This window comes from Schistocerca americana, chromosome 2, assembly GCF_021461395.2.
Source record: "Schistocerca americana isolate TAMUIC-IGC-003095 chromosome 2, iqSchAmer2.1, whole genome shotgun sequence".
Taxonomy (NCBI): Eukaryota; Metazoa; Arthropoda; class Insecta; order Orthoptera; family Acrididae; genus Schistocerca; species Schistocerca americana.
The window spans coordinates 284,588,734-284,611,647 of NC_060120.1; the positions used below are offsets into that span (position 1 = coordinate 284,588,734).

General features: G+C 44.3%; 1 protein-coding gene across 1 annotated transcript in view; it reads right to left on the minus strand.

Moving 5' to 3' along the window:
* Window positions 1-474: 474 nt before the first annotated feature.
* Window positions 475-22,914, minus strand: part of LOC124595623 (cysteine-rich protein 1-like) — a 135,078-nt gene continuing 112,638 nt past the window's right edge. The window contains exons 2-3 of the mRNA XM_047134444.1: window positions 13,161-13,313; window positions 475-872 (exon numbers count right to left, since the gene is read on the minus strand). Of these exons, the coding sequence (XP_046990400.1) occupies window positions 829-872; window positions 13,161-13,313 (197 nt within the window). The 3' untranslated portion in view covers window positions 475-828. The remainder of the gene's footprint in view (window positions 873-13,160; window positions 13,314-22,914) is intronic.

The window sequence follows — 22,914 nt, forward strand, 5'->3', positions numbered from 1 at the left end:
AGAACAAGAGTTTCTGCTTTTTTGGATACTCTTAATGTTAATACAATGTGTTCAGTGTGGCACAGAAGTATGTTTCCTAATGAAGCAGAAACTCGAGATCCTGTGGTAGGCACCTCCTGCAAATTCCCAGAAGTCATTGCTGAACTTAAAGTAATTGTGCTATTGCAGTGTTGTAAGCAAGTTCTCACTGTTGGCATGAACAAGATAGACAGTTGTCTTTGGTATTTTCCACCATGTCAAGAGATGTTACTGGTTTGCTCCAGAGCATGTGTTCTACATTCAAGACGAGAAGTTAGTAGCATGTACACTGTGTTAATTACCATAACTGATTACTCTGAATTCATACAGTATGATGCTCTGTTATGTTTCCAAAATGATGTTTGCAGTATGATGCTCTGTTATGTTTCCAAAAGTGAAACTGCATATGAGGAATATGGTAAGGGTAACAGAGGTTAACTAGCAAAAGTGACATTATACTGTATTATCATAGCATTTATTAAAAATAAGTTAATGATGGAAATTACATCTGAAAAGCTTCCCCTACAGTAATTATGTTAAAAATGCAACTTAATTACATTCTGTGTAATCAGTCACATATTCTTCAAAATCTTACTATAAAAATACATTCCTCCTTTAAATTTCAGGCAAAAATATGAATCACTTAATTAGTACCCAATTAACATGATGAATGTGTTTTTTATGTGAGTCGTGGAGCTGGCGGCCAAGGCTGTGCACAAGATGTGGTTTGTTCTAGAATCTAGAGTGTGAAGAGGTGCACACTGGTAGCCTTGCTGTGGTGGTGTAGCCGTCAGACCAGGGTCCCAGCACCTACTTCTTGTAGACGTAGCTCTCAGCACCACCACGGCCGAAGCCTGCAACATATCCAGGAAACATAGTGCTGGCGTTATTTTACTTCATATGGACATTATGAATCAACAAAAACTTGATTAAAAATATAAACACTCTAAAACTGGCTATAAAATCAAGCAGAGATGGAGAAAAATGGGGGAGGAGGTGATGGGTGCACAGAAGGCAAAAGAATAGGTTGGAGGAGATGGAGAGAGAGGAGGGAGGAGATGGACAAAGGGAATGAGACTAGGATGTATATCCACGTCCCCTACAGATTAGAAACGTGTGCTTTTCTTTTCTTTTCTTTCTTTTCCATTTAACTACACTGAGCCACAGTAACACGTGGCTGCGAACAACTAGTTTAAAAAAAATGGTACAGCTAATTAATACTTAATTGTCATAAGCTAAGGTCAATGATAAGATTACAGCTAGTTTTATAAAAATATGGTGTAGCTGAGTAAAACATAAATGTCATAAGCTAGGGTCAGTGGCTCAATTATTACACCAGACTGGGGAAATAAGATTGAAACTGCACGCAATGCTTGTAGTAAGATATCGAAATGAAAACCACAGAAATATTAATAGAGATGAGGGAACACGGATCAACACACGAAGAAGATAAAAAACTAAAAACGTTGAGGAGATGCCACAGCAGAATATGGATTAAAGGTAAACCAAAAGAAACAAAAATATTGAGGAGCAGCAAAAATTAGATGATTGACACAAACGTGACATCAAAATTGGGAATCAGTTGGTCGATGAAGTGAAAGGATTCTTTCCGCTTGGGGGGGGGGGGGGGGGGGGAGACGAGGTATAGCAAGCATAACAAGACCGGCACAGGCAAAGAAAGCGTTCCTCACGGAAATAAGTCTTCTAATAAGTCTACTAGTATCAAACATGGATCCCAATTTGAGGAAGGAATTTCTTAGAATGTACATCTGGAGCACAACACTGTATGAAAGTGAATCATCAACTGTGGGGAAATCCGCGCAAGTCATACACAACGTTTCCTATTGAAAGAGTCTGTCATGATCCCGTAAAATTGTGTGTGTCATGTGGGAATGAATCGGCCATCCATACAATACAGTCATGTTTAGCGTGGTAGAAAAATAGCTACCATGGCAAATGGAAACTTGGTAATGAGGACAGTCTTGTTTATTTTTTTGTTACATCTCCTATATTCTTAGCATCCTTTGGAGGAATACATATTATTTCACATGTCATACAGAAACGTGTGACGTTCATACACTCATGGCAGGCGGGACCATTCTGAAGTCCGACAGGCTCACAGTTCTACAATGGAGCGTCAACCAAACAGAAGGCAATAGTTGACCTTAATTGGTCGTGCAATTGACCCTCGTACTTCTTATTGGCAAAATAATTGTTCCCCAGCTAAAGGAGCAGTACGCCAGACTTGCGGTGACGTCAGTCCACATTTACCAACAGTGCAGATCATTTCCACTTTTGACAGAGGAGAACTTACGACTTAGCCGTTGAGACGGGCAATTGCTTACTGAAGGCTCTTCAGTGTGAGAAGAGTCTGGAACAAAAATCCGTACATACATTATCCAAAATTCGCTGTTATGTGTGCTTGGATTCGACCGTTGGCAAGGTCGGCAACGCAGCAATCGAAGCAGTATTTTTTTTTTCTTTTTCTTTTCTTTGCTTTCTTCAACATCTAAATCTAAATATCCAGCACGTATGACAACTCATCTAGCGTGGCATTGAGACCTACTGAGCTACAGCACGTAATGGTTAATACGCATTTATTATTATAATGACATATCTGTTATAATAGCGACAATCATTACGAGCAGCCAAAACAGTAATGGGTCACCCTTCAAAATGGAGATAATTACTAAAGTACTGCCCGCTTATTGTCAAAGTATTCAAGCCGTTAAGATTCAGCCATTATCCTTTCATTTATTCCACAATTACATTCACTATTGTCTCTCTCTTTAGAGCACTACAAATATATGTCATATGAAAAAAAGCGACCAATTAACGTGCTTAGGAAACTACAACGAGAATTAAAGCTGTAGATCGAAATATAGGAAGCAGTGATTACTAGTTTCAACCAGTTAAACGGTCATCTTCTGATCAGGATACAAACATGTAGTGTCTACGTGAAAAGAATAGGTAGGACACTTGCTCATTTCAGTGTTAAAGTCCTGAAGGAAGGAGTTGTCTTGTGACAGCCAGAGCGAGAGCACCAGCAGCAGCGAGTACTGTTTGTATAAAGCGTTTATTTTGCATTTTGTTTACGACCTTCCACTAAGGAAGGGATTCTATTTGTGTTTATCTGCTCTGCATAGTAACTAACAGTTCTTGATAAAACTTTACGTAGTTTTCGTGTTAGATTTCTTAGTGTTTTCTTGATCGTTTAGAACAGAAAGCGCCCTAAAACCGTCTTTTGTTTGTTTCGCGGTCGTTAGCCACTAGTCACTTGAATCAGCAGTTGTCTTGTGACAGCCAGAGCGAGAGCACCAGCAGCAGCGAGTACTGTTTGTATAAAGCGTTTTTGTACTTATTTGCTGCGCTTAGCTTTTAAATAGTTTTTCTGGGAAAACCTAGCGTAGTTTTCGCGTCTCGTATTTCAGTGAGTGTTTCTTGGTTATCAGAGTAGCTCATCAGAAGATTATCTTGGGAATTTGTCACCGTATAGAGTAGGGTAAACATAGTCATGTGTAGGGACTGTGGTTGTTGTGAGCGGACGCAAGGAGAATTGGCCACTCTTCGGGGGCAGGTGGAGGCTTTGTCTGTTAGGCTCATCGAGCTCGAGGCGCAGGCGTCGGCTCGTAGTGGCGTTGGGGCAACTGTGGTGAGACCTATGCCTACTTCGGTGGCCTTGGAATCACATGGAACCCCTGATGTCGCTGCGTCTTCCGGCAGTGAGCATCTTACCGGTCAGCCATCACTCCAGGGTGAATGGCGGACAGTGGTGGGCTCGCGCGTGCCTGGCCGAAAGGCGAAGGTGGGATCTGGCCGCGTGGCAGCTGCCTTACCCCTTTCCAACAGGTACGGGGTGCTTCCTAGTGGTGATGACATCGTTTCCGAGCCACCACAGGATGCCTCGCCTGTTGGGCCAGTGGCCGATTCTCCGGCAAGGTCCCGACAGTCACAGAGGGCGGGCCTATTAGTTATAGGGAGCTCCAACGTTAGGCGGGTTATGGAGCCCCTTAGGAAAATAGCGGGTAGGTCGGGGAAGAATGCCAGTGTGCACTCGGTGTGCTTGCCGGGGGGTCTCGTCCGTAATGTGGAGGAGGCCCTTCCGGCAGCTATTGAACGCACTGGGTGTGACCGGCTGCAGATAGTAGCACATGTCGGAACGAATGACGCCTGCCGCTTGGGTTCTGAGGCCATCCTTGGTTCCTTCCAGCGGCTGGCTGATTTGGTGAAGACAACCAGCATCGCACGCGGAGTGCAAGCTGAGCTTAATATCTGCAGCATAGTGCCCAGAGTCGATCGCGGTCCTCTGGTTTGGAGCCGTGTGGAGGGTCTAAACCAGAGGCTCAGACGACTCTGCGACTATAATGGTTGCAAATTCATCGACCTCCGTTATTGGGTGGAGAACTGTAGGGCCCCCCTAGACAGGTCAGGCGTGCACTACACACCGGAAGCAGCTACTAGGGTAGCAGAGTACGTGTGGCGTGCACACGGGGGTTTTTTAGGTTAGAGGGACCCCCCCTTGGGCGAAACGATAAAATACCTGACGGCTTACCAGAGAGGACATTATCATCGTTGATAAAGAACGTCCGTCCTCAGAGACCAAAAACAGGAAAAGTTAACGTAATATTGGTAAACTGCAGGAGTATCCAGGGCAAGGTTCCTGAATTAGTATCTCTTATTGAAGGAAATAGTGCGCATATAGTATTAGGAACGGAAAGTTGGTTAAAACCGGAAGTGAACAGCAACGAAATCCTAGACACAGAATGGAATATATACCGCAAGGATAGGATAAACGCCAATGGTGGAGGAGTATTTATAGCAGTAAAGAATTCAATAATATCCAGTGAAGTTATTAGCGAATGCGAATGTGAAGTAATCTGGGTTAAGTTAAGTATCAAAGGTGGGTCAGATATGATAGTCGGATGCCTCTATAGACCACCTGCATCAGCAACCGTAGTAGTTGAGCGCCTCAGAGAGAACCTGCAGAACGTCGTGAAGAAGTTTCGTGATCATACTATTGTAATAGGGGGAGACTTCAATCTACCAGGTATAGAATGGGATAGTCACACAATCAGAACTGGAGCCAGGGACAGAGACTCTTGTGACATTATCCTGACTGCCTTGTCCGAGAATTACTTCGAGCAGATAGTTAGAGAACCAACTCGTGAAGCTAACGTTTTAGACCTCATAGCAACAAATAGACCGGAACTTTTCGACTCCGTGAATGTAGAAGAGGGTATCAGTGATCATAAGTCAGTGGTTGCATCAATGACTACAAGTGTAATAAGAAATGCCAAGAAAGGAAGGAAAATATATTTGCTTAACAAGAGTGATAGGGCACAAATCGCAGAATATCTGAGTGACCACCATCAAACGTTCATTTCTGAGGAAGAGGATGTGGAACAAAAATGGAAAAAATTCAGAAACATCGTCCAGTACGCCTTAGATAAGTTCGTACCGACTAAGGTCCAAAGCGAGGGGAAAGATCCACCGTGGTATAACAATCATGTACGAAAGGTACTACGGAAACAAAGAAAGCTTCATCATAGGTTTAAGAGTAGTCGAATCATAGCTGATAAGGAAAAGCTGAACGAAGCGAAAAAGAGCGTAAAGAGAGCAATGAGAGAAGCATTCAACGAATTCGAACATAAAACATTGGCAAACAATCTAAACAAGAACCCTAAAAAGTTTTGGTCATATGTAAAATCGGTAAGCGGATCTAAATCCCCTATTCAGTCACTCGTTGACCACGATGGCACCGAAACAGAGGACGACCGAAGAAAGGCAGAAATACTGAATTCAGTGTTCCGAAACTGTTTCACTGCGGAAAATCGTAACACGGTCCCTGACTTCAGCCGTCGCACGGACGCCAAAATGGAAAATATTGAAATAAACGATATCGGAATTGAAAAACAACTGCTATCACTTAGTAGCGGAAAAGCATCCGGACCAGACGAGATACCCTTAAGATTCTACAGTGATTATGCTAAAGAACTTGCCCCCTTTCTATCAGCAATTTATCGTAGATCGCTGGAAGAACGTAAAGTACCTAGCGACTGGAAGAAAGCGCAGGTCGTTCCCATTTTCAAGAAGAGTCATAAATCAGATGCGAATAATTATAGGCCTATTTCGCTTACGTCAATCTGTTGTAGAATAATGGAACATGTTTTGTGTTCTCGTATTATGACGTTCTTAGATAATACAAATCTCCTTCATCATAACCAACATGGATTCCGCAAACAGAGATCATGTGAAACTCAGCTCGCCCTATTTGCCCAAGAAATTCACAGTGCCGTAGACACTGGCGAGCAGATTGATGGCGTATTCCTGGACTTCAGGAAGGCATTTGATACGGTTCCGCACTTACGTTTAGTGAAAAAAATACGAGCTTACGGAATATCGGACCAGGTTTGTGATTGGATTCAGGATTTCCTAGAAGAAAGAACACAACATGTCATTCTTAACGGTTCAAAATCTGCAGATGTAGAGGTAATTTCGGGAGTACCGCAGGGAAGCGTGATAGGACCTTTATTGTTTACAATATACATAAATGACTTAGTTGACAACATCGGTAGCTCCGTGAGGCTATTTGCAGATGACACGGTTGTCTACAAGAAAGTAGCAACATCAGAAGACTCGTACGTACTCCAGGAGGACCTGCAGAGGATTAATGCATGGTGCGACAGCTGGCAGCTTTCCCTAAACGTAGATAAATGTAATATAATGCGCATACATAGGGGCAGAAATCCATTCCAGTACGATTATGCCATAGGTGGTAAATCATTGGAAGCGGTAACGACCGTAAAATACTTAGGAGTTACTATCCGGAGCGATCTGAAGTGGAATGATCACATAAAACAAATAGTGGGAAAAGCAGGCGCCAGGTTGAGATTCATAGGAAGAATTCTAAGAAAATGTGACTCATCGACGAAAGAAGTAGCTTACAAAACGCTTGTTCGTCCGATTCTTGAGTATTGCTCATCAGTATGGGACACTTACCAGGTTGGATTAATAGAAGAGATAGACATGATCCAGCGAAAAGCAGCGCGATTCGTCATGGGGACATTTAGTCAGCGCGAGAGCGTTACGGAGATGCTGAACAAGCTCCAGTGGCGGACACTTCAAGAAAGGCGTTACGCAATACGGAGAGGTTTATTATCGAAATTACGAGAGAGCACATTCCGGGAAGAGATGGGCAACATATTACTACCGCCCACATATATCTCGCGTAATGATCACAACGAAAATATCCGAGAAATTAGAGCAAATACGGAGACTTACAAGCAGTCGTTCTTCCCACGCACAATTCGTGAATGGAACAGGGAAGGGGGGATCAGATAGTGGTACAATAAGTACCCTCCGTCACACACCGTAAGGTGGCTCGCGGAGTATAGATGTAGATGTAGATGAAGGAAGTGTCAACTTACAATCGTGTTTGCAATGTACATATGTGAAACATACTGTGCAAAAATCTTTGTAGCAAACTGAATGTAAGATAAGTCATCATGCCCGGCACAATGTCGTCCAAAATTAACAAGATCAAGACAGCAAAAAGAGTCCAGCAACTGGAGGGATCTTTCATTAATGAAATACACAGTTGCAGAACAACGGCTTTGTCCAAACAAGGAGGAACAGAGAATATAAAATGAAAATCTTCGGAAGAAAGGTGACGTTGATTTCACGACAGCCTTTTGAGTAAATTAGAGCCTTTGAATTCAAAGAATACTGTGAACAGTTTTGCTGGTTCCACCGTAAACTTTGCGTAGAAACCATCACAAATAAGGTAAAAGAGCCCCTACTAAGCCATGCAGATTGTCATTTTCCTCTGCTTCATGCGAGAGTAGAATAGGCCAGAAAATCAACAATATTGGTAGGAAGAAACCCTGTACAACGGTTTGTGGAGTTTACATAGGTTGTCCCAATCCGTAGAGCCAAAATAACGCTGACAGAGCACGCTAAGCCGATTATTTTGAACCAGTGGCAGAAATGAGTGTTTCAGGCATTAGGTCTTGAATGAACAGTGCTTGCGAGACAGGCCAAAAGGACGAGAAAGACAATATGGAGAATTAACTATGAGAAAGATCTGTGCAAAATGAGTGTAGCATCAACTGAATGTTGACCAAAAAGAAAGGCGAAAACGAATGTTTCGATCTTAATAAGTAAATTCGTCAATAGAATCCGACTGACAAGTGCGGGGATTTTCTTGTGTGAATGAGACGTGGGACAACCACTTGATGCCAGTAGCTAGAGAGCAATAAAAGCAAATGGGTGGAACCAGTGGACGTACATACAAAAAAGCAGAGAAACATTAACTGACAAATGACTTGGACGTCTCCTAGAGAACTTTGACGAAAGAAAACACAGGTCTTAAGAGACTTGGATGGCAAAACTGGAAAGTCATCTTTCGTCAGGACAGCACACCCGTCCACAGTTCCACTACAGTGAAGAAACACAGGGGCGTAAAGTAAGAATATATGGGACACTCACAGTATTCGACATTCTCTGATTTCCTTTTATCCTCACATCTAAAGTAATTTGTGGACGGACAATATTTCGAGTCCAGTGAAATTGGAAATCTGTGGTAGGTTCCTATGGGATCAAACTGCTGAGGTCATCGGTCCCTAGGCTTACACACTACTTAATCTAACTTAAACTAAGTTACGCTAAGGACGAGAGGCACACCCATGCCCGAGGGAGGACTCGAACCTCTGAGGGGGGAGTCGCGCGAACAGTTGAAAGTCCAGTAAAGAGCTTACGTCATCCGTAGATGGATGTTTCGTACTCATCGAGAATCACACTTCAGTTACGAAATCTCAATGATGGAAAAACATCACATTTGTCCTACAATGGGGATACGTCGAAAATTAAAACAATTATTTTCATATATACAAATATGGGCATTAACTGAAGTTTCCATCGTTACTTGACAGAATGTGACAATAATATCGCAAACGAAACCCTTTCCAATATTCTGAAAAATACAGCGTGTAAAAGTCCGGGAACACTTTCAATTATTTACTGCACAAGAACCGAACATCGTACAGATATCATACATATGTCATTTTGCAGAGAAACCATGGAAGTTTATTTTTTTATGTACGAGTATATCGCCACAGCATAGTTTGGTAATTTGCCGACAGTCAGCGCTAGTCGCAAACATGGCGAGTTCAGATTGGAGCGAGCTTTCTGTGTGTTGGAGTTCGAAATGGCCTCCCCGATCACCAGACCTTACTCCGTGTGACTTTTTTCTGTGAGGACACATTAAAGATCTGGTGTATGTACCGCCTCCACCACGTGGTGTAACAGAGCTCCGGGAGAGAATACGGGAAGCGACTGCCACAGTCGCCATGCTGGGACGGGTATGGCAAGAATCCCGATTATCGTATTGACGTCTTCCGGGTCACTCAGGGTTCGCATATCGAATGTTTGTATTTTTATAAAAAAAAAAAAAAAAAAAAAAAAAAAAAAAAAAAAAAAAAAAAAAAAACTTTCAGAATTTCACTTCGAAATGCAATATGTTTGACATCTTTACAGTGTTAGTTCTTGTGCAATAAGTAATTGAAAGTGTTCCCGGACTTTATGTACGCCCTGTATTTGTTTAATCACAAATCTGTTTTTAGCTTCTCAGGTGACTGTTAGGTGACAACTGAATGTCGCAACCACAGTCGCAAAAGGGTTCGCGTATGATAACTATGAAAGCTGGAAGAATATTAATGAGCAATGCTACAGTTATTGTCCCGCTCATGCAAGGGGACACACATGACATAAGTGCTACAGACACAAAAGCCGAGTTACCAGAATGTACAAGATACAAACACTAAATTCAAGCCGGCCGGTGTGGCCGTGCGGATCTAGGCGCTACAGTCTGGAACTGCGTGACCGCTACGGTCGCAGGTTCGAATCCTGCCTCGGGCATGGATGTGTGTGATGTCCTTAGGTTAGTTAGGTTTAAGTAGTTCTAAGTCTAGGGGACTGATGACCTCAGATTTTAAGTCCCTTAGTGCTTAGAGCCATTTGAACCATTTTTTGAACTAAATTCAAACAAACAAAAAACAGTGGATTTTCATCAGGCGAAAGAGCCAATAGGCCTCAGCAGCGGATACAGCAGAGAAGACCATCTGTAAATCGAGAATAAAATCATAGAACGGAACTGAGTAATGAGTATATGTAGATTACTTCTTTATCTGCTACTGATAAACTGACTGTGAAACAGTGCCAAAAACGTGTGATTACTCCAGTAATCATGTTTCACAAGTACCAACAGTCAGGTTATCACAGAAGGTCTTTATCCATCTGTGAATGTCCAATGACACACGTTGAGAATGTAAGACTATGTAAATATGAAGAGAGTTAGTTACTTACTTATGTGTTCCATAGTTCACATTCACGATAAACTTTAGGATGGGGAACGTGTCAACATAACAAACGTATAACATATATTTAAATATTTAAAAGAAGATGAAAAATGGCTACTATTCTACTTCGTTTATTGCGTGTTGAACAATCTGCATTGGCAGTCTGGATTGTCTGCTGTGGCTATTTCCGAGCACCCGTATTTGATTGTATTGTAACTGCTTACGAAGACAGATGGTTTGAAAATAGACATAATGTACGAAACTAGTCACCACTAATGAATAAAGGATGCTTATTAATGAAACTTTTGGAGATCTCCGACCATTTATTTCAACTTCTCTGATATAGGATTTATGACTGACAGTATCAAATGTCATGTTTAGGTCACATAAAGTCCCAAATGGTAATATTTTATCACTTGAGACTTTATTATGTGCTCATATAAACAGCTGACTCAGTAGAAAGGCCCTTTTGAAATCCAAACTTTAACTGGCTAAATATCCCATTACCTTCTCAATTTTTTTTAGAAAATGATGAAAGGAGTGACACTATATGGTATTTATTAACAACTGCGCATAATTTAACCTGTCTGGGAAAATACCCTGGATTAATGATGCATTACAGAGGTGACTAACAACATTACTGATTATGGGGCCACAACTTTGTAGTGTCTTACTGGACATAGAAACTTTAATTTTTAGTCGTAATAATCTTCCGTATTTCAGATGGCGATGTGTGATTAATTTTTATTTTACTAGATGTCCTCTGTGTTCTTTATTAGTGTACCGTTTCGCTTTCTCTTCTGAGTTACTTGCATCAATTTTCCAACTGAGGGAAAGGGGAAATTTAAAGTAGATTGGGGCGGCAATGAGAACATGGATACTGGCGGGAAGTGTGCCAAGAAAATCCGTGCTGTTGTGTTGAATCGCTGAGCCACGGTGGCTTGGTGGCTAACGCGCCTGCCTCGTAAGCAGGCGACCCGGTTTCGATTCCCGGCCTTGGTACAAATTTACTCTCGCTGTCTCGATCTACAGGGTGTGGCGCTAAAATGTGAATAAATTCCAGTTCGAATTTCCCGCCATATCGTAATTCCGCCGAAGGTAACTATTGGCTTTCTTGGAAGCCATAGGCATCTAGTGAACAGTCAAACTGACCGAGATATGACGGACAAATGCGGAGTACAACCGAAGAGCCGCGATTAACGAAAATCTTCACGCTTGGCCTTGGCCCACTCAAATAGTTCGATTTTAAGGGTACCCGAGATCAATTGTTAAAGATACTGTGACCAAGTATAATGCTTCGGAGAAATCTGGGGAAGGTTCCGCTAACCCCGCGAGGGAACCTCATTCGAGGAAACGCGGTTCACGAACTGCGGCAGTCTTCGAAAAGGGTCAGGCACTGATTTCGGAAGACCCGGGACAATCGCTGGGGAAACTGGCGTCAGTATTGAATGTCAGCGAGCGAACTGGGCGTCGGACGGCAGAGGAGGACTTCATACGAGTCATTTAGTTCAAAACTAGGGACAAAGCTGACATGTTCTGATCCGAGGAGTTCTGGCCACCGAATAGCCCGGATTTAAAACCCCTCGTCTACTATGCTTGGAGTGCAGTCAAAAGAACTACCAATAAGACGAGGCATCTGTGCGCACCGCTATCGAAGTAGCACTCGCGAATATGGACTGCGCTGTTTTAAAGAGTGCGTGCGATCGCTTCAGGACAAGTCTGGAGGCGTTTGTTTCGGCTGAAGAAGGTTACATCGAGTAATCTTACCACTGAAAGATATCACCACTTACATGCAAAATGATTTTCATTTTCTTTTGTATTTAAATTGCAGGATGTATGTATGTATAGCCACCTCGGTTGCACAAAATTATTGTCAAATTGACCATGACTTGACAATAATTTTGTGCAACCGAGGTGGCTATGCATACATCCTGTAACTAAATAATGTACGGTTGCTGGATCTCAGCCAATTTTATTTTATTTTCTTTTAACAAATTTGTTTTAAGTTTCTTCTGTCCGGATTTAAGCGCCGCACCCTGTATATACATGAAAAAATTAATTTATCCGTTGGTAGGTAAATACGGGGTGTTTAAAGTTAAAATCTGCCCGCCCGGTTAGCCGATCGATCTAACGCACGGCATTCCGAGGGTGAAGGAACGCCTGGTGGTCCCCGGCACGAATCCGCCCGGCGGACTTGTGTCGAGGTCCGGTGAACCGGCCAGTCTGTGGATGGTTTTTAGGCGGTTTTCCATCTGCCTCGGCGAATGCGGGCTGGTTCCCCTTATTCCGCCTCAGCTACACTAATGTCGGCGATTGCTGCGCAAACAAGTTCTCCACATACGCGTACACCACCATTACTCTACCACGGAAACATAGGGGTCACACTCGTCTGGTTCCACCGGGGGCCGAACCGCACAATAACCCTGGGTTCGGTGTGGGGCGGCAGAGGGGTGAAGTGGACAGCGGTAGTCGTCGTGGGGTTGTGGACCACTGCGGCTGCGGCGGGGGACGGAGCCTCTCCGTCGTTTCTAGGTCCCCGGTTAACATACAACAAGTCTTCTGGGTTGTTAGACCGCGTCATTTTTCCTATAAAATAATCGACGTCTCGACCTCTCTCCTGGGATCTTTTTCAGGATATTCCGGTGTTCTAGCAATAGTGGACACCGTAAGATCCTGAAGAAGATGCAAACAGAAGGGCCGAAACGTCGATTATTTTAGAGGCTTAACAACCCAGAAGATTTTAACTTTAGAGAGAGAGTAGTTGGTCAGCAGTGTTTCTTGGCTCACCTGTGGGCCCGAAGAGCGCGTTGTAGCACGGGTGGGTGCAGTAGGGCTTTCCCTCGTGCTCGGAGTGGCTGCCCGGGGTCAGCGTCTTGTTGCACTTCTCGCAGCGCAGGCACGCCGAGTGCCAGTCCTTGCCCAGCGACGTCTTCCGCTCCGCTGCAACACACGCACAAACCGCACCCAAGTCAGGCATCAGCACGCAGCACACACAACGCATCACGCACCTCGCAGCGCTGCAACGCGGAAGGCGAGCCGTCCTCTGCACACGCCGCGTGCATCTTAAAGAGGACAGGCAGCGACAGGAGGTTCTTTATTTGTATCTGTTTCCACTTTTTATTAGCATTGTTGCACACACCGTGCACAGAAAACGTGTAGCGAAGCTTTCAGAACACGTTAATTCCATGATGCTGTATACATTTTTTCACACACACACACAAACGCGCATGAGCACACACACCAATCTCCCTTTTTATGGGTCCACATTCACACGTAGATGCCGTTATCGAAATTGCATACACACGGCGGAAATATGGAAGCACGAAAAGCTCAACACATTACTATGCCTGATACAACGTAGGAAACCAGTTAGCATTCAAAATAGCTTCCAGTCGTCTCGGAATGGATAGATAAATACAGGCTCTGTACGGTTCTCAAGGGAATCGTACACCGTTCTTCCACTGAGCGAGATGGCGTAGTGGTTAGCAAAGTGGACTCGCATTCGAGAGGACGACGGTTCAAACCCGCGTGCGGCCATCCTGGTTTAGGTCTTCCACGATTTCCGTAATCGCTTCAGGCAAATGCCGGTATGGTTCATTTGAAAGGACATGGCCAACTTCGTTCCCCATTCTTCCACAATCCGATGGAACCGATGGCCTCGGTCCCCTTATCCCAAATGAGTTTTGCTATTTGGGGAGCAAAGTAACTGATGATGGTCGAAGTAGAGAAGCTATAAAATGTAGACTGGCAATGGCAAGGAAAGTGTTTCTGAAGAAGAGAAATTTGTTAACACCAAGTATAGATTTAAGTGCCAGGAAATCGTTTCTGAAAGTATTTGTATGGAGTGTAGCCACGTATGGAAGTGAAACGTGGACGATAAATAGTTTAGACAAGAAGAGAAGCTTTCGAAATGTAGTGCTACAGAAGAATGCTGAAGATTAGATGGGTAGACCACGTAACTAATGAGGAGGTAATGAATAGAATTTGGGAGAGGAGAAATTTGTGGCACAACTTGACCAGAAGAATGGATCGGTTGGTAGAACATATTCTGAGGCATCAAGGGATCACCAATTTAGTACTGGAAGGCAGCGTGGAGGGTAAAAATCGTAGAGGGAGACAAAGAGATGAATACACTAAACAGATTCAGAAGGATGAAGGTTGCAGTAAGTACTGGGAGACGAAGAATCTTGCACAGGATAGAGTAGCACGGAGAGCTGCATCAAACCAGTCTCTGGACTGAAGACCACAACAACATCCTAAATCAACCAACCAACCATTCTTCCTACAAAATAGTGGCAAGTTCAGATAAGATGATGGAGGCGGGTGGAGGCGGGTAGCGATCATGCACACTTCTATCTGAAGTAGACCATAAAGGCTTAATAATACAGCGATCTGGTCACTGTGATGCTCAGGGAATATGCGACGATTCATCCTCGTGTTCACAAAACCAGTCCTAGACGATGCGAGGGGCCCTGTTGTCTTGGAACACAGCATCCTTACTCAGGAACAAAGTTTTTTCCATAGGGTGGACCTGACCAGCCAAAAATATCACATAATGGTTCAAATGGCTCTGAGCACTATGGGACTTTAACGTCTGAGGTCATTAGTCCCCTAGCACTTAGAACTACTTAAACCTAACTAACCTAAAGACATCACACACATCCATGTCCGAAGCAGGATTCGAACCTACGACCGTAGCGGTCGCACGGTTCCAGACTGAAACGCCTCCAACCGCTCGGCCACTACGGCCGGCCTATCACATAATCCTTGGCAGTAATGCGACCTTACAAAGTAACCACGATGTCCATCGAATACCCCGACATGGCTGCCCAAATCGTCACCGAAACCCTCCAACCCTCCCCCCCCCCCCCCCCAAATATTTCAAAATCGCCACCGAAACCCTCCAACCTCCCCCCCCCCCCCCCCAATATTTCAATCTCGGGACATAAACTCGGAAAGAATTTGGAAACCGCGAAAGAAGACTCAGCCGACCAAATAACTTTCTGTCATTGCTCCACAGTCCAGGTTTTATGGCTTTGACTCCACGTTACGGGCATTTGCATCAGTGATGAATGGTTTTGGAATTCCAGCTCGCCCTGCAGTTCGCTGCTTATGGAGCTCCCTTCGTGTTGTTTCTGCAATGACGTTTGCAGCTGGCGTCGTCTTATTTTTCGCCAGAGTCCTCTTCCTGTTCGCGGTGTAAACTTCGATTAGGTGCCTCTTGAAACACCAAACACTTCGGCTCTTTTGGTTATGGAAGCATCCACCATTAAGAGCATCAACCATTTGCCTACGTTCGAACGTATAAGAGGTAGATCAAAAAGTTTCCGTTAGAAGAGTGTACAGTCCAGAATCGGAATGCCAATCAGATAATCGTCACACCGACGCACTAGGTTGAAGAGACGTGTTTGGTAGAACACCGTGCCTTGCTGCGTGAAGAAAATCGCAACTGCCTGCTGCACATCCTCGTCCGACAAGAGTCGTCGACCCCTCAAGGACTTTTTCAAGGGACTGAAGGCGTAATAATCGTATGGGGAGAGATCAGGACTACAAGGCGGGTGCTGGAGTGCATTCCATTTGAGTTGGCGCAGCTTCTGCGTTACGTCTGCGATACGGAGACGTGCGTTATCGTAAACAGTAGCATCCCTTGTCGGACACCATTCCTCAAGAGTGGTTTTCGACGGACATGCTGCCCGATACACTTTTTTCGTTCTCCGAGGAATGTCTACCGGTGTTTGTTCTCCGGCAGCCAAGAAAAGAATAACGCAGCACATTGGTCCTGTTTGGACGCATGTGGCGATAACGTCGCCGTTGTTCGCGTTTGCGCGTGTACCGCACGCAAGTCGTAAAGACACGAATGCCACACTAATCCCTTAGCTACATGTCGGTGCTTGCATACCCGCATCGAAGTCGCGCTACGTTGAATATACGCTGCAGCACGCCCTCAAACGGAAACTTTTGGATCGCCCTTTATATTTGGGTCCGACAAAATGCACTCACAACTGCACAGAACACTGGTCTAACGACGACTGATACTTGCGGCAACTTACCGGTATTGAGGACACTGTATAGGTGGCGTTCGTGGTCAAATACACTACTGGTCATTAAAATTGCTACACCAGGAAGATGACGTGCCACAGACACGAAATATAACCGACAGGAAGAAGATGCTGTCATATGCAAATGATTAGCTTTTCAGAGCATTCACACAAGGTTGGCGCCGGTGGCGACACCTACAACGTGCTGACATTAGGAAAGTTTCCAACCGATTTCTCATATACAAACAGCAGTCGGCCGGCGTTGCCTGGTGAAACGTTGTTGTGATGCCTCGTGTAAGGAGGAGAAATGCGTACCATCACGTTTCCGACTTTGATAAAGTCGGATTGTAGCCTATCGCGATTGCGGTTTATCGTATCACGACATTGCTGCTGGCGTTGGTCGAGATCCAATGACTGTTAGCAGAATATGGACTCGGTCGGTTCAGGAGGGTAATACGTAACGCCGTGCTGGATCCCAACGGCCTCGTCTCACTAGCAGTCGAGATGACAGGCATCTTATCCGCATGGCTGTAACGGATCGTGCAGCCACGTCTCGATCCCTGAGTCAACAGATGGGGACGTTTGCAAGACAACAACCATCTGCACGAACAGTTCGACGACGTTTGCAGCAGCATCGACTATCTGCTCGGAGACCGTGGCTGCGGTTACTCTTGACGCTGCATCGCAGACAGATGCGCCTGTGATGGCGTGCTCAACGACGAACCTGGGTGCACGAATTGCAAAAACTTCATTTTTTCGGGTGAATCCAGTTTCTGTTCACAGCATCAGGTTGGTCGCATACGTCTTTGGCGACATCGCGATGAACGCGCGTTGGAAGTGTGTATTCGTTATCCTCATACTGGCGTATCACCCGGCGTGATGGTATGGGTTACACGTCTCGGTCACCTATTGTTCGTAGTGACGGCACTTTGAACAGTGGACGTTACATTTCAGATGTGTTACGACCAGTTGCTCTACCCTTCATTCGATCCCTGCGAAACCCAAATTTTCAGCAGGATAATGTACGACCGCATATTGCAGGTCCTGTACGGGCCTTTCTGGATACAGAAAATGTTCGACTGCTGCCCTGGCCACCACATTCTCCAGATCTCTCACCAACTGAAAACGTCTGGTCAATGGTGGCCGAGCAACTGGCTCGTCACAATACGCCAGTCACTACTCTTGATGAACTGTGGTATCGTGTTGAAGTTGCATGGGCAGATGTACCTGTACACGCCATCCAAGCTCTGTTTGACTCAATGCCCAGGCGTATCAAGGCCATTATTGCGGCCAGAGGTGGTTGTTCTGGGTATTGATTTCTCAGGACTATGCACCCAAATTGCGTGAAAATGTAATCACATGTCAGTTCTGATATAATATATTTGTCCAATGAATACCCGTTTATCATCTGCATTTCTTTTTGGTGCACCAATTTTAATGGCCAGTAGTGTACAACAGCGCAGCTTGCAGTCTTGGCTAGCATCTGTATTTACGTTCAAGCATAAATTGCTCGCAATGTTTCCATATTTTTGTCCTACCTCTGTACTTTCGAGTGTATAACACTTCCATAACTGTGCCTATGTGTCTGAAGATAAAGTCATAAAAACGCTGTCGAAGCTGCGTTGGTAAAGCACAGGAACTTCAAGTGCTGATAGAAAGCACCGAAGCCGAAATCGTTATAGGTACAGAAAGCTGGTTGAAGCCAGAGATAAATTCTGCCGAAATTTTTACAAAGGTACAGACGGTGTTTAGAAAGGATAGATTGCATGCAACCGGTGGTGGAGTGTTCATCGCTGTTAGTAGTAGTTTATCCTGTAGTGAAATAGAAGTGGATAGTTCCTGTGAATTATTATGGGTGGAGGTTACACTCAACAACCGAGCTACGTTAATAATTGGCTCCTTTTTTACCGACCTCCCGACTCAGCAGCATTAGTAGCAGAACAATTGAGAGAAAATTTGGAATACATTTCACATAAATTTTCTCAGCATGTTATAGTCTTAGGTGGAGATTTCAATTTACCAGATATAGATTGGGACCCTCAGATGTTTAGGACGGGTGGTAGGGACAGAGCATCGAGTGACATTATACTGAGTGCACTAATTACCTCGAGCAATTAAACAGAGAACCGACTCGTGGAGATAACATCTTGGACCTACTGATAACAGACCCGAACTTTTCGACTCTGTATGTACAGAACAGGGAATCAGTGATCATAAGGCCGTTGCAGTATCTCTGAATATGGAAGTTAGTAGGAATATAAAAAAAGGGAGGAAGGTTTATCTGTTTAGCAAGAGTAATAGAAGGCAGATTTCAGACTACCTAACAGATCAAAACGAAAATTTCTGTTCCGACACTGACAATGTTGAGTGTTTATGGAAAAAGTTCAAGGCAATCGTAAAATGCGTTTTAGACAGGTACGTGCCGAGTAAAACTGTGAGGGACGGGAAAAACCCACCGTGGTTCAACAACAAAGTTTACTGCGAAAGCAAAGAGAGCTTCATTCTAAGTTTAAACGCAGCCAAATCCTCTCAGACAAACAGAAGCTAAACGATGTCAAAGTTAGCGTAAGGAGGGCTATGCGTGAAGCGTTCAGTGAATTCGAAAGTAAAATTCTATGTACCGACTTGACAGAAAATCCTAGGAAGTTCTGGTCTTACGTTAAATCAGTAAGTGGCTCGAAACAGCATATCCAGACACTCCGGGATGATGATGGCATTGAAACAGAGGATGACACGCGTAAAGCTGAAATACTAAACACCTTTTTCCAAAGCTGTTTCACAGAGGAAGAGCGCACTGCAGTTCCTTCTCTAAATCCTCGCACAAACGAAAAAATGGCTGACATCGAAATAAGTGTCCAAGGAATAGAAAAGCAACTGGAATCACTCAACAGAGGAAAGTCCACTGGACCTGACGGGATACCAATTCGATTCTACTCAGAGTACGCGAAAGAACTTGCCCCCCTTCTAACAGCCGTGTACCGCAAGTCTCTAGAGGAACGGAAGGTTCCAAATGATTGGAAAAGAGCACAGGTAGTCCCAGTCTTCAAGAAGGGTCGTCGAGCAGATGCGCAACACTATAGACCTATATCTCTGACGTCGATCTGTTGTAGAATTTTAGAACATGTTTTTTGCTCGAATATCATGTCGTTTCTGGAAACCCAGAATCTACTATGTAGGAATCAACATGGATTCCGGAAACAGCGATCGTGTGAGACCCAACTCGCTTTATTTGTTCATGAGACCCAGAAAATATTAGATACAGGCTCCCAGGTAGATGCTATTTTTCTTGACTTCCGGAAGGCGGTCGATACAGTTCCGCACTGTCGCCTGATAAACAAAGTAAGAGCCTACGGAATATCAGACCAGCTGTGTGGCTGGATTGAAGATTTTTTAGGAAACAGAACACAGCTTGTTGTTATCAACGGAGAGACGTCTACTGGCGTGCCACAGGGGAGTGTTATGGGACCATTGCTTTTCACAATATATATAAATGACCTAGTAGATAGTGTCGGAAGTCCCATGCGGCTTACCGCGGATGATGCTGTAGTATACAGAGAAGTTGCAGCATTAGAAAATTGTAGCGAAATGCAGGATGATCTGCAGCGGATAGGCACTTGGTGCAGGGAGTGGCAACTGACCCTTAACATAGACAAATGTAATGTATTGCGAATACATAGAAAGAAGGATCCTTTATTGTATGATTATATGATAGCGGAACAAACACTGGTAGCAGTTACTTCTGTAAAATATCTGGGAGTATGCGTGCAGAACGATTTGAAGTGGAATGGTCATATAAAATTAATTGTTGGTAAGGCGGGTACCAGGTTGAGATTCATTGGGAGAGTCCTTAGAAAATGTAGTCCATCAACAAAGGAGGTGGCTTACAAAACACTCGTTCGACCTATACTTGAGTATTGCTCATCAGTGTGGGATTCGTACCAGATCGGGTTGACGGAGGAGATAGAGAAGATCCAAAGAAGAGCGGCGCGTTTCGTCACAGAGTTATTTGGTAACCGTGATAGCGTTACGGAGATGTTTAACAAACTCAAGTGGCAGACTCTGCAACAGAGGCGCTCTGCATCGCGGTGTAGCTTGCTCGCCAGGTTTCGAGAGGGTGCGTTTCTGGATGAGGTATCGAATATATTGCTTCCCCCTACTTATAACTCCCGAGGAGATCACGAACGTAAAATTAGAGAGATTAGAGCGCGCACGGAGGCTTTCCGGCGTTCGTTCTTCCCGCGAACCATACGCGACTGGAACAGGAAAGGGAGGTAATGACAGTGGCACGTGAAGTGCCCTCCACCACACACCGTTGGGTGGCTTGCGGAGTATAAATGTAGATGTAGATGAAAATAACGTAAATAACAAGCGCAGCTCAGTGGAAAATATCCTGTGTACTCCATAACAAAAAAATCACAGTTTACATTAAGTAGATTTAGGATCTCTTCATCAGCTACTCCGCTTGCCCATCTGATCTTCAGGATTCTCCTGTAACATGATATTTCAAAAATTCTTTTCATGTCTGCACTGTTTATCATCAACGTATTTCTGGTTTTAGGCGTCTTACTGAGGTTCCATGGCCAAAATGCTTCTACTTTTAATATAGACCTCACGGAAGTAGATCGTGCCACGGGGCGTTAACGCTCGAAATACTTTGCTGAACTCCGCGACCTGCGTTCTGCGCCCACGGCCGGGTGACGCTTAGTTTTGAAAGGTCTGACACGTATCACAACAGTTTACTCGGTCCCGCTCAACAACATGTCTGCCTACATAATCTGTAAGCGGCGTGACTCACTCACATTCGCCTAATGTACCTGTCACATCGTCCACACACTGCTCAATTCAAATGCGCTGAGGGATTTTTTTTTTTTTTTTAATAGAAGTGATGCTAAACATCTGGGTCCTAAAATAGTTAAAGACGGTGGTGGTTAAACAGTAAAACGCTAAAAGTTTCTACTACGGCAAATATAAAGGTTTTTCTCCTAAATTGAACTTGAATTAAATACGTTCTTAAAACATGAGTTTCAAACCTTGAAGACGGTATAGGAGCGACTAAATTACAGAGCAGGTACACATCACCAGTTATTCACCCTATTACACATCATATTGTAGGTAGTATTCGCAATACACTAATAATTGCCTCATCATATATAGAAGGTTGTTAGAAATAAATAGTACCAATTGTGTCACTTACTGACTAGTCTGTGATTTTGCGAAACATCTACTAAAAATAAATATGAATAACTTTTCCTCATTTCGAAAATAAAATAGTTCAAAGAAAATTATTTTTCTTTATAAAGATTAGTTAGGCGCTAATGTTGATATGATGATCCCCCCATTATCATATAAACATTAGGGGGCATATTAGCTAGTACCTGATTGCACTCAGGGGTAATGGTCTCAGAAAGATCGGGAACCACTGGCATTTAAGGTCTATCCATTCGCCTGGATGTGTGTCCCAGACACCTGCATTCCATTTTCAGTACAATAAAAATGAAGTCATTCTCTCCCTGATCCAAATGCTCAGTTCCCCCCCCCTCCCCCCCCTCCCAGTAATTCACAACATGCACCTATCCTTTGTTGGTTGTGCATGCATCAGTTTTTGAATGGTTTTATTGTACTACGCATTACAGGTAATGGGTCTCGCCGCGTCAAGTGGATGAATATGCACGAGCTTTCGGCCGAGTCCTCCTGAGCCACTGTCAGGTGGTGACACTCGAGTGATTTCTGCTGCCGTCCTTAGGCAGTGACGTGACTGGCCCCACCCCAGCGCCGTATGAGGTAGTGTTTTTGTTGCGTGCGCTCCTCACCCACTTCAGCCTTCCGATAGCCAGGTCCCAAGCTGTGCTTAGCTGCAGGCCGCTGTCTTTATCGAGCGTGTTGACAGAAATTCGATCGCTTCTTTTACAACGCTGTCGCAGAAACTATCTGCCATTTCATAATGTAAGTCTTGTCGAATGTAATTCGGTGTCCGTTTCCCGGACCACGTTCCGCTACCGCTCATTTCTCGGTGTACGGTTGGCGCAAATGTCGACATACAAAAGTTGGCAGGAATTCGCTCGTCCGTAGGAAGACCAATGCGCGAAGCGCACAACTTCCACCGTCATAACTTAGTAATCAATCCTGCCGAGAGCCCGAGACAATTCTGGTCATACGTAAAATCACTAGCCGGGTAGAAGCCTTCCATCCAGTCACTCGTCGAGTAGTCTATTCAGTCACGCAGGACAGTCGTACAAACATACCGTTGTGTGATTCACGCGCAGACTCCCTGGCGTAGAGAACTGGAAGAGCTGAAAGCAAATAAACCACTAGGTCGAGATGGAATAACAACTCGGTCCTACAGAGAATACTCTAACGCACTTGCCCCTTATTTAGCTTGCATTCATCGTCAACCTCTCGCCTAGAGCAAAGTCCCAAGCGACTGGACAATAGCGCAGGTGACTCCTCTAAATAAGAAGGGTAAAAGAACGGACCGCATAATTACAGACCAATATCCTTAACAT